The 12481-nt window shown below is 44.5% G+C and overlaps 1 protein-coding gene and 1 long non-coding RNA gene across 2 annotated transcripts; both read left to right on the forward strand.

Annotated features, from left to right (window-relative positions):
* The first annotated feature begins 386 nt into the window (after positions 1-386).
* LOC309341893 (uncharacterized protein) lies at positions 387-7504 on the forward strand. Its single transcript, XM_081861780.1, has 3 exons — positions 387-528; positions 2248-3681; positions 6031-7504. Exons 1-3 carry the CDS (start codon positions 524-526, stop codon positions 7445-7447), a joined length of 2856 nt encoding a protein of 951 aa, XP_081717906.1. The 5' UTR covers positions 387-523; the 3' UTR covers positions 7448-7504.
* A 501-nt stretch (positions 7505-8005) lies between these two features.
* LOC309343318 lies at positions 8006-8621 on the forward strand. The gene is made up of 2 exons (XR_014157241.1): positions 8006-8441; positions 8476-8621. It is a non-coding gene; the product is annotated as an uncharacterized lncRNA (long non-coding RNA).
* The last annotated feature ends 3860 nt before the right edge of the window (positions 8622-12481 follow it).

A 12481-nucleotide genomic window follows, 5' to 3' on the forward strand; every position in this document is an offset into this window, starting at 1 on the left:
CCTTTCTCCTCTCTTGTACAGCAACTCAGGGACTGTAGTGACCAAGTGAAAGGGAGGACATGGCTCTAGCACCTATAACAAACAGACTGCATAGAAGAGGGGAATTTCAGCAGGATTAGCTTGTCAGGCAAAAGAATCTGATCCATCAAGTCAATTCTAAGGCTGCTTAATTTTTTGGTGATTTGTCATACAGCCATCGCTACAGTTTCCACTTTAAAATACACCGAAACTCCCCCACCCATGGGTACAGCATATAGCCAAACATTTAATCACTGATGTAGTCTAGTCTAAACAGTGTCATGGGATCAGAGGAACAGGAAACAGATTCCCCCCCTTTTTTAGTTTCTGTTTCCAGAATCTTGAGCTCATATGTTTCACTTTCCATTTTCCTTTTACAAGCGGAGAACAGATTCTGATAAGTACTGTGAAGGACTATAAAAAGGAAAGAGCACTCCCTACCATACCCAGTTTTATAGGAAGAGGAAGGTCAAGTTTCATTACACCTTATAAGCAATCTGAGATTATGGGGTAAGTAACAAATAATAGGTTACTGTGTACAGTGCTTGCTTCTTGTTTATATTATTCATATGAATGCTATAGATAAAGAGACACTTTTTTTTTTTTGCTTTACTAGATAAAGAAATATAGATAACAAAATATGGAGCTTAAAAATTACTTGAGGGAGGGCATTTGAGACTGGTTGCTATCACAAAAAAGATCCACTGTGGCATTGTCACCAATTCATTGGTACTGGAATGGCTAGCAGGATCTCCTCAGGAAATCTTAAAAGATTGGCTTACCACATAACCACCTCACCTACTTGGTTTTGTAGAAAGTTGCCTATGTAGGAATACTTCTCTGCCTGACTCACCAGTTACCAATTACAGTGGTACCTTGGGTTACATACGCTTCAGGTTACATACACTTCAGATTACAGACTCTGCTAACCCAGAAATATTACCTCGGGTTAAGAACTTTGATTCAGGATGAGAACAGAAATCGTGCTCTGCAAGTGCGGCGGCAGCAGGAGGCCCTACTAGCTAAAGTGGAACTTCAGGTTAAGAACAGTTTCAGGTTAAGAACAGACCTCCGGAACGAATTAAGTACTTAGCCCGAAGTACCACTGTAGCTGCATTTTTTTATTCAGAAAGCCTCTTTCTCAATAAACAGCAGAGAAATGCAGTGAACTGGTGATTCAGGATGAGATCTATTCCTGCCTGGTTAGCTTGCTGTATTTTCTCTCTGTCCTTTGGTATAGATATTTTTTGCTCTCTCTGCATGCATCAATGACACCAAGCTGAGGAAGTGGGATCTAGGTGCATGAGTGTACACAAAAGGCAAGCAGAGAGCGTGTGAATTTGAGCGTGTATGTGTCATTTAGCCTCACACACTTTGGTCAAGAGGCCTTGGACCCATGACAACTAGAGTCCAGTGGTGGAGCTGGGGGCTTTGGTACCCGGAGCGGCGGGGCTGGACTATATTGGGGGGGGGGATGAACGAATTCCTAGGCATAGTATTCACACCAGGCAGGCCCCACAAATAACCCACAGGTGCATTTTAAAAGGACACATTTGATGCAAGAGCACCAGGCAGGCCAGACAGTATTGTAGATGATATAAATTAAAATTAAAGAATTTTCTTACCTGCACTGATGATAGTCATTGTTTGGATGGGGGGTCCTTGCCTGTGTTTGGTGCTGTGTTGCAGCCTGCTGGGTGTCCTGCTGCCGGCACCTCTTCCGTGCTTCAGGGGTGGGATGGGGGCCCTCCCACTGGCAGCGGAGGCCAGACCGCCACCATGCAGCCAGCAGGGAGAGCTCCTGCCTGTTCTCCCCACCCTCTCCCCTCCTCCGCAGGGTTGGGGAGAAGCTGGGAGGAGGGAGGGAGGAGGAAGAAAGCGCCACTGAGGTGTGAGGGAAGGAGGGGGGAAATGGCGCCCGAAAAAAATTCCCCCCCAAAAATGGTGCAGCCCGAACGATCATGCCGATCCAAGCAGCAATTCCAGGACTGTCCACGGGCCGGATCCAGAGGGCAGTTGGGCCTGATCCAGCTCGCAGGCCTTAGTTTGCCGACCCCTGATCTAGCAGGTTAACATTTCTGACAATGTTGTACTGGTTTTAGATCAGGCATGGACAGGGCAAGTTAGGAGAGGTATTGGTCATGGACTAATACAAATAATGATAAGCTTTCATCAGCCTTTCTTTGCAACTCAGTAATGTGTCTGTCTCTTTTTATTCTCATTGTGTAGTGACATTTCCAATGATCCTTTATATGAAATACTCCAGCAGATGGACTGCCATTTTACGTGGACATTGCTGGAGGAAGACATTGATCTTGACGAATTAGAGGGAAGAATTGCTGACCAGATTAAGTTTTTAGTGGGCAGAGTTCAAAATTATAACCTGCTGGCCTATGTGAAGTACTTGAATGGCAAGAAAGAGGCGGCTTTGGAAATTTTACAAAAAGCTGAAGAGGCTGTTAAAATAGAGGACCCAGAAGAAGTAGGAAAGGCAAGCCTTGTTACATGGGGCAATTATGCATGGGTGTACTACCACATGGACAAACTTGCAGAAGTACACAACTACATTAAAAAGGTTGAAAGTACCTGCAAGGAAAATGGAAGTGCCTCTCCTTATAGGATGGAACTCCCACAGGCGTCCTGTGAAAGGGGGTGGGCACAGCTAATGTTTGGCCAGAGTTATACTGCAAAAGCCAAAGAGAGCTTTGCAAAGGCCCTGGAAAAAGATCCTGAAAACCCAGAATTCAATTCTGGCTATGCAATCTCAGTCTATCGCCTGGAGAGAGAGTATGAAAAAAGATCTGCTGCAGTAGGTTCATCTCTGGAGCTCTTGAAGAAGGCAGCAAAACTGAATCCGGATGATGCCTTTGTCTTGTCATTCCTTGCATTGAAGCTGCAGGAAACTAGGAAAGTGGAAGAAGGAAAAGAGCTCATTGAAGCAGTGCTAGCCAAACACCCTGGCCTTCCTTATGTGCTGAGGTACGCTGCCATGTTTTACAGGAAAAAGGGTGATGTGGAAAGAGCCCTGGAGCTTTTGAAGGAGGCATTGATCTTGACACCAAACTCAGGCATCCTACATCACCAGATGGGCCTTTGCTACAGAGCACAGTATTTTAAAATCAATGGATCAAAAGACCCATATCAAGACAGAGGACAGGTGGCAGAACTGATCAGACTGTGCATCTTTCATTTCAAAGTGGCAGTGGAATTGAAAACCAAATTTTTTCATGCTTATCTGGACCTTGCAAATATGTATGCAGAAGGGAAAGAGCTCCAAAAAGCAGAGGAGACATTTCAGAAAGCATATGCAGTAAGGAAATTTACTTGTTCAGAGGAACAGGCGCTCCACTTAAATTATGGGCACTTTCTGGAAAATCACAAAAATTCAAAATCTGAGGCTGTTGAACACTATCTGGCCGGGCTGAGGATTGAAAATGAATCATTTGAGAGAAATAAATGCAAATGGAATTTGAAGATGTTAATAGAAAAGAGAATTAAGGAAGGTCCTGCAGATACTAAGAGTTTGGGAATCCGTGGCTTCATTCACCAGCTCGATGGAGAAAAGCAGCAAGCAATTGAGTGTTATGAACAAGCTCTGGAAACGGATCCTGAGAATGAAGAATATAGCAGGGTCCTCTTGGAGTTGAGGCTTTCTGTACAAAGGTAAACATTTCTACATGTGGCGCTTTATTAATAGTGTGTGTGTGTGTGTGAGAGAGAGAGAGAGAGAGAGAGGACATTCACCATCTCCTTGTTCCACAGTATTCCATTCTTATTCCATTACAGTCCAGGAATTGAGTTGATGGTCTTGTTAAGGCTAAGCATTTTACTGTTTGGGATGTTATTGCCCTGGCCACTATATTTTATAGCCTCTGTGGTGTTTGCCCTCCTAGGTGTGTGACATCATATTGGGTTCATAGGGAAAGGGCTAACTAATTGTAAAATGACTAACCAATGGGAACCTAGGAGGCAGAGTTAACTATGTATAAGGTTTAAGCATAGAGGTTTTTTAGGGAGTGAGAGAGTTGTTGAGAAGTCAGTCTGGAGTTAGAAGAGACAAAGAAGATAAGTCTGTGGGTTGGGCTAATCTGGTGTGAGAGAGTGAGATAATTTGTTAAGAGGAGTCAGTCAAACAGTTGAGATAATCAGTCAGAAGGTATTAGGAAGGTAAAGGTAAAGGTACCCCTGCCCGTACGGGCCAGTCTTGACAGACTCTAGGGTTGTGCGCTCATCTCACTCTATAGGCCGGGAGCCAGCGCTGTCCGCAGACACTTCCGGGTCACGTGGCCAGCGTGACAAGCTGCATCTGGCGAGCCAGCGCAGCACACGGAACACCGTTTACCTTCCCGCTGGTAAGCGGTCCCTATTTACCTACTTGCACCCGGGGGTGCTTTCGAGCTGCTAGGTTGGCAAGTGCTGGGACCGAACGACGGGAGCGCACCCCACCGCAGGGATTCGAACCGCCAACCATGCAATCGGCAAGTCCTAGGCGCTGAGGTTTTACCCACAGCGCCAGCCGCTTAGGAAGGTATAGGCCGGTAAAGAAACTAAAGTTAAGATACTGACATGAATATTATCAGAGAAATGATAAACTTGTTAATGTTTGTAAAAAAAAAACTTGGGGTTTTTGGTTCACTTTTAACAACTGTCTGGACTCAGTGTTTTACCAGAGAGTAACTGGTTGGTGGCAGCGGGGAAGCGAGCACAGTGGTGGCACAGGGATCAATAGACCGTTAAACGTCCGGGGACCCTGTGTGATCGTCACAGCCTCCCTTAACAAATTATTACTGTAGCCACTCCCTTAATAGATTGTGGTAATTATGCAAGAGTCCCTAATTGCATGTAAATTCAGATTATAGAAGTGCATGCTTCCTCGTGTGAAAAAGCCCTTGCCTGAGGAAAGCTAGCATTTCATAGGAAAAGGTTCTAGCCTCACTCCCCTCCCCCCCCCCCCCCGGATTTGCTAGTTTTTCAATGGGCAGGGACAGTCTAAGCTTGTTCTCCCATATGCACTTTGTAGTGAGCTGTCCACAGACACTTGGCTTGCAGGAGGCCATGAGCACATGCTGGTTCTGTTCCAATTTCTCCCAGGCAGTACAATCACTCTACCCCATAAATTCTTGCACTGATGGAGAAGGTCTGCACGGCCGTTAAACAGTGGTAGAAGGCATACTTTTCATGCACAACATCCCAGGCTCAATCCCTGATGGAGCTGGGCAAGATTCCTGCTTGAAACCCTGGGGAGCCACAGCCAATCAGTGCAGATGCTAATGGTTTATTGACACCAATGCATAGTGCATTTCCCAGGCAGAAAAACTGGCAATTCATCTCTGGGTTGGATTTCATTCTAAGACGGGAAATAATTTACAAGTTTTAAAAATTGACCTCTCAGTTGAGGCGGGCTTTTACTGGCAACCCTAGTTAGGATGGTTGACTAGATGGAGGCTGGTTCAAATCTAGCAAAACCTTTTTAGGTTCTTAAAACAAAAAGCACTTGTTTGATGTTTGCAGGTGCCAGCATACAGTAAACCTTTCTGACAAGATTTAGTTACCGGTACTCTTTACCTCAGACATGGATGACACATGCCTCACAGGGCTTACATGTGAAATATTGTTTTATTTCATTTCACTTTTTAATTTGTATACCGCCCTTCTATATTACTATACAAAAGGCAGTTTACAGCAAAATTCACAACAAAGAACACACACCTTACAATAATCTGATCCAATACAAAAAGTCATAATAAAACATAACTTTAAAATGGAATGACTTATAGCAAATAATATCATGTGAATACATATCAAAAGAATCCAGTCCAGACCCACCAAGATAGCGCAGCAACTAGTAAGTTTAAGCTATAAACATGGAAGGAAAACCAAGAGGTTAAAAAATGCACAAATGAAGTCAGTTGTCAAACACCTTTCTAAAAAAAAGGATAATATGCAGGAATGTGCCTTTCTTTGCAAAATTTTAAAGGGCCTCTCTCTCACCTCCCCCCCCCCATTTTGCAGTGAAAAACGTTTATACGAGATCCTTCAGCAGCTTGAATCCCATTTTACTTGGGCAGTGTTGATGGAGGACATGGATCGCGATGAATTAGAGGGAAGAATTGCTACAAAGACTGAGCATTTACTATCCAACATCGGAATTTATAACCTGCTGGCCTATGTAAAATTCTTGAATGGCAAGAAAGAAGAGGCTCTGGAAAATTTACAGAGGGCTGAAGAGGCTGTTAAAATAGAGTACCCGGAAGAGGTCGAAAAGGCAAGCCTTGTTACATGGGGCAACTATGCTTGGGTGTACTACCACATGGGCAAACTTACAGAAGCGCAAACCTACATAAACAAAGTGAAAACTACCTGCAAGGAAAATGGAAGTGCCTCTCCTTATAGGATGGAACGCCCACAGACGTACTATGAAAAGGGGTGGGCACAGCTAATGTTTGGCCAGAATTATACTGCAGAAGCCAAAGAGAGCTTTGCAAAGGCCCTGGAAAAAGAACCTGAAAACCCAGAATTCAATTCCAGCTATGCAATCACAGTATACCGCCTGGAGGATTTTTATGGGAAAAAATCTGCAGCAGAAGGCTCATCTCTGGAACCCTTGAAGAAGGCAGCAAAACTGAATCCAGATAATGCATTAGTCTTGCCTCTCCTTGCGTTAAAGCTGCAGCAAACTAACAACACTGAAGAAGGGGGAAAGTATATCAAGGAGGCCCTCGAAAAGCACCCAAGCTCTCCTTACGTGCTAAGGCATGCAGCCATTTTTTTAAGGAGAAATGGTGACGTGGAAAGAGCCCTGGAGCTTTTGAAGAAGGCATGGAGCTTGACACCAAACAAAGCCTTCCTGAATCACCAGATGGGGCTTTGCTATAGAGCAAAGTATTTTAACATTAAAGGATCAAGAGACAGAGAACAGATGGCAGAATTGATCAGGCTCTGCATTCTTCATTTCGAAGAGGTGGTGGAGGGCAAAACCAAATTCTTCAGTGCTCACCTGGATCTTGCAAACATGTATGCACAAGGGAAAGAACTCCAGAAAGCAGAAGAGACTTTTCAGAAAGTGTTTACAATGAGGAAACTTACTTGTTCAGAGGAACAGCAGCTCCACTTCAATTATGGGCGATTTCAGGAATACCACAAAAAATCAGAATCTGAGGCTGTTGAACACTATCTGGCCGGGCTGAGAATTGAAAGTGAATCATTTCCGGGACATCAATGCAAGCGTTATTTGAAGAAGTTAATAGAAAATAAAATTAAGAGAGGTACCACAGATGCTAAGTGTTTGGGCATCCGTGGCTTCATTCACCAACTTGATGAAGAAAAGCATCAAGCAATTGAGTGTTATGAAAGAGCCCTGGAAATGGATCCTGATAATGAAGAATATATCAGTGCTCTTTTGGAGTTGAAGTTTTCTGTACAAAGCTAAACATTTCAATATGTGGTACTTGATTCTTCCTTCAAGCTGTAACATATATATATATATATATAACATATATAACATATATAACATATATATATATATATATGTATATATATATATACATATATATATATATATATATATATATATATATATATATACATATATATATATATATATATAACATATATAACATATATATATATATATATATATATATATACAAGAAGCCGAAAGCACCAGCCTGAAGATGACGAGTGAGACCTCGTCGAAACGTCGCCTAGACACCCCAACTTTTACACGGGAAGACACCCGAGGACACCAAAACCTGCATATATATATATATATATATATATATATATATATATATATGCTTTCGTATATATATATATATAGATATATATATATATATACGAATTTTTATATATCTATATATATATAGATTTTTTTATATATATCTATATATATATTGCTTTCGTATATATATATATATATAGATATATATATATATATACGAAATTTTATATATCTATATATATATATATATATAGATATATAAAATTTTCTGTTTTACTATTCTAAATACCTATTTAAATATCCTTAAAATATCAGTGACTTCAGTGACTTTCCTTCTTCTCTTTCCAGGGTTCATTTTGCATATCTTAAATCCCTGCATATTTTACATTAACTAAACTATTTAGTATTCCATTATTACATCCATCAAAACTTATTTACACTGTGTTAGAAACTTTAAGGGTTGTGAGATATTAATATATAATGCTTTTAAAACATGTAACATAACTCATTTTGTTTTTAGGAGTGAAGTATGGTAAGCTGTGTTTTTAGCTCTGTTGAATTGAAAACTTAAATTGTGAACTTTGCAGAGCAGAATGCATCAAGTTCAGTAAGAAATAGTTCAGGTATGCAGGGTAACCAGAGCATAATAGTTACATCTGGGTCTTGGTTTGTATGTGACTGGATTTTGCTGGCTAAGAAACAGGTTTGACCTAGCACAGTGATAGTGAACCTTTTAGAGACTGAGTGCCCAAACTGCAACCCAAAACCCACTTATTTGTTGCGAAGTGCCAACACAGCAATTTAACCTGTATATCTCATTTTTTGTGTGTGTTTCACGTTTCTTCGTTATGACTGCAGTTCTAATAAATAATCCTTCATAAAAGTTATTGCATTATATTCTTCATTAAATTATCTTTCCATTGATATATAATTTTGTGGTATAACTCAGTGGTTTTTTTCCTAAAAAGAAATGTTATGGGGTACTCTCATTTTGACTCAAGAAAATCACCACAGGGGGTGGGGGAATAAATACAGTTCAAATCAGGGAAAATAAATACAGTTCAAATTGAGAAAAATAAATACAGTTGTACCTCAGTTTTCGAACAGCTTAGTTCTTGAACTACTTGGAACCTGAACACTTCAAACCCGGAAATGAGTGTTCCAGTTTTGGAACTTTTTTCAAAAGCTGAACATGCTCTGTTCTGAATATAACTTCCATTTTGAGTGCCACACTTCCGTTTTCCTAGTGAGGGAAGGCGGGCCGGGCAGTAAGCGAGCAGGTAAGGGATGTCACTGCCACTCCTCCCCCCAGCCTGCTCCTGCTTGCTCCTCTAGGCAGCATTGCTGCTTGCACAGGAACGAGTTGGATCGGGGCTGCTCAGCTGGGGAGGTGCAGGCTCCATCACACTTTCCGTTGAGGGGTTCGCAGCAGCTTCTCAGGGGAGAAGTTTAAAGGAGCCCCCACCTCCACATCAGAGCCTCTGCACCACCTGAAGGCAGCCAGGCTGAATAGTTGCTGGGGTTGGGGAAGGTGGAGGCAGTCCAGAAGCTGCCTCTGAGAGCCCCTGCACCACCTGAAGGCAGCCAGGCACTCCTCAACTGAGCTGCCCCATCCCGCTCCTACTTGCGTGCAAGCAGGAGTGCAGGCAGGGATCTCTCAGTACGAATCTTCCACTCCACTTCTGAGAGATCCCTGCCTCCACTTCTGCTTGCACGTGAGCCCTCCTCTCCTCCTCCTCCCCCACCCTCAGCACGGAAGCTACGGCCCTGCTGGCGCAATGGCACATGTGCCCACAGAGAGGGCTCTGAGTGCCCTCTCTGGCATGCGTGCCATAGGTTCACCACCACTGACCTAGCAGATGAGTAATCTGGCAATCTGGATTTTTGCGACAACGAGAGGCATGAAATTGGATTTGTGGTTGTGGCAGTCATGTACACAGAAGATCTGAACCACCACAGTTCAGCTCTGACACTGAGGTCCTCCTTCGAGAGCCTCCTGGTGGTTCCCTCGTGGCGAGAAGTGAAGTTACAGGGAACCAGGCAGAGGGCCTTCTTGGTAGTGGCACCCACCCTGTGGATCACCCTCCCATCAGATGTCAAGGAGATAAAGAACTCTACAACTTTCAGAAGACATCTGAATGTTTTTATATCTGTTGGAAGGCACCCAGGGTGGCTGGGGCAACCCAGTCAGATGAGTGGAACACAAATAATAAAATTATTACTATTATTATGCTGGCGGAGCCGAGGGAGATTAACACACCTACATGCCAGCTTTAACGTTCTCCAGCCTGGCACTGACCAGCAGCATTTTCAATCCAGCGGTGGGGCTGTTGCCAAGAAGGCAGAGGGCCTATTTAGTAGTGGTGGCTGCCCTGTGGAACACCCTCCCATCAGATGTCAAAGAGATAAACAACTATCTGACATTTAGAAGACATATGAAGGCAGCCCTGTTTAGGGAAGTTTTATTGTATTTTTAATATTTTCTTGGAAGCAGCCCAGAGTGGCTGGGGAAACCCAGCCAGATGAGCGGGGTATAAATAATAAATTGTTGTTGTTGTTGTTATCCAGGCTATTTGAATTGGAGGACAGAATGGGGGGGACCAACATGCTACTGGGGTGGTGTGCTGGTCCCAGGGGGTTACTATGCGGCATGGTCTGAGTCCAGTCCGAGGTTGAGGGTATGGCATGGAGGCTGTCCGTCAAGGCTGAAGCGGGGTCCAAGGCAAGGAGTCAGGTGAGGTCAGGAACTCTGGCAGAAGAGCAGGACAGGTTACCGGCAGGAACAGGTTACCAATAATGTTGCTCCTGCAACCTGGAACTGGGCTGGCTGGCTTTTATCTGCCCCAAGGCATAGGGTGGCCCCGGTCCACAGGTGACTCTCCTGGCCTGGAGGCGAGCACTCCTCCTGCAAGAACTTAGTTCCCTCCGCCTCTCTGCCCTGAGCCTCTGCAGCTCAGGAGAGGCTGGAGGGTTACCGAATGCAGAGGCAACCTCCTCTTCCCCTGGCAGGGCTGAGAGTGGAGCACCTGCAGGCAATGGGTCCTCCATCCCCTCAGGAGCCAGAGCAGACTCAGCTGGTGCCTGCTCCTGAGGATCTGGCACAGGTGAGGACCCTTCAGGTTCAAGCCCCAGCCCCGGCTCAGCTGGTCCTGGAGGCGGGGACTCCTGTGCAGTCTGGGATTCCTCAGGTTCAGCCTCTGAATCCGATTCCCAGGCCATCACAGGTGGCCTCTTTCAGGATAACGGAGCTGCCTCCCCCTCTGCATGTCTCTCTCTCAGCACTGTAGCATTTCAGCAACTGCAGGGAAGGGATTGGATGTTTGTAAGTTTCCTCATGTCAAAATGCCCACGGCTTGGGGGAAAGCTAGCATGCTGCGCGAAAAGCCTCATCTTAGTTTTTCCATGTACATTCTAACCTTGTCAGTAGGCGGTGCTGTTGTCTAGGCAGTTTTCTTAAGGAGAAAGAAATCTGTTCTTTAGCATTCCTTACAGCTGCATCAGCCGAGACGAAAACTGGTTCCAAATTGCAGTGGGAACAGAGTGGGTGCCGGTGCCTCTCATTCCACCAGAAGCTTCCTTTCGGAGGTTCCTTACTCTGAAAGGTGGTCATCCCGATTGCTGACCTTTGTGGGGAGGGAGGGAGGGAGGCGAGTGCGACCCTGAACACCGCTGACCATGGGAGCTGCGTGGAAGCAGCTTAAGGAAGTAGGAATATTACAGCAACTTCTGTATCATGGGGATAGTGGTCTGTAGTTTAAACAAAGTCCCCCGACAGCAATCATGTTTTCCTCACAAAGTAAGTCCTAGCTGAAAGCAAGAACTACTGTATATGCTGCTACATCTTTCTGAGTGGACTCCTGCTTCTCAAGTACGCTCAAATTCTTTATTGTTTTATATAGGCAGTTCTCATTTCCACCCTGGGGTGTGGAAATGTCAAATGGGATCATAATCTATGGGATTTCCGTCTATTTTCCCTATCTCTATACTTGTCCTTGTTACTGGACGCAGTGCGGTGATGCTCCAGGCGGCGGCGTCTCCTTGGTAATTTGCATTTAGAATTAAAGTGGAAAGGTGATCAACATCAGACCGGAAATGTCTGTATAGGATGGATGTTCTTTGCTGTATAACCACCCCACAAACCAACAGCTGAGAAGGTGACTCAGGGGGTTGTAGATTTCCTTAAGGTCTTTTTACCCGGTCGTGACTGGTGGGGCGGGAGGCAGGAAGGTCAACGTCCAAGGGAGCTACAGCCAATGGCAGGCAGAGTCATCACAGCTAGTTATAAGAAAGAAGGCTGGCTGAGGTTGGTGGGGCAGTGCCCCATACCCCCAAATAATCTGAGCAATAGACTCTGGTTACATACTATTGGTAGCAAGGAAGGACAAATGGTACAGTGGGTGCATTATGCCAGATTTAGCTGCCTGGCAACTGAGCATCACCACCCTAATAGGACTTGGAGACAGAACTTCTGGAGGAGCAGAGGTGAGCCAGTCAATGATCCCAGCAGGCTCCGCTGTAGAAAGGAAGGAGTCTGTTGCAGGTCACATAGCCAAGCAGGAGGAAGGCTTTGCCAGAGCAGTGAAGTGAAGTCTGAATGGGAGTGCAGGACATCATTTTAATATTTCACCTGGGCTGTCCAAATACCTGAGGTTAGCCCTAGGGGCCCAAGCAACGCAGGTGCAACCACACCCTGAGCTAATCTAGAATATGTTGAGGCCACGTGAAACATACAATGTTGTGTGA

This window comes from Podarcis erhardii (genome assembly GCF_964252035.2).
Source record: "Podarcis erhardii genome assembly, chromosome: 5".
NCBI lineage: Eukaryota > Metazoa > Chordata > Lepidosauria > Squamata > Lacertidae > Podarcis > Podarcis erhardii.

Excerpts from the sequence above, each read along its gene's own strand:
- LOC309341893 (XM_081861780.1), top strand. Across the intron at positions 3,682-6,030 it reads TTGAGGCTTTCTGTACAAAG|TGAAAAACGTTTATACGAGA; the intron begins GTAAACATTTCT and ends CCCATTTTGCAG.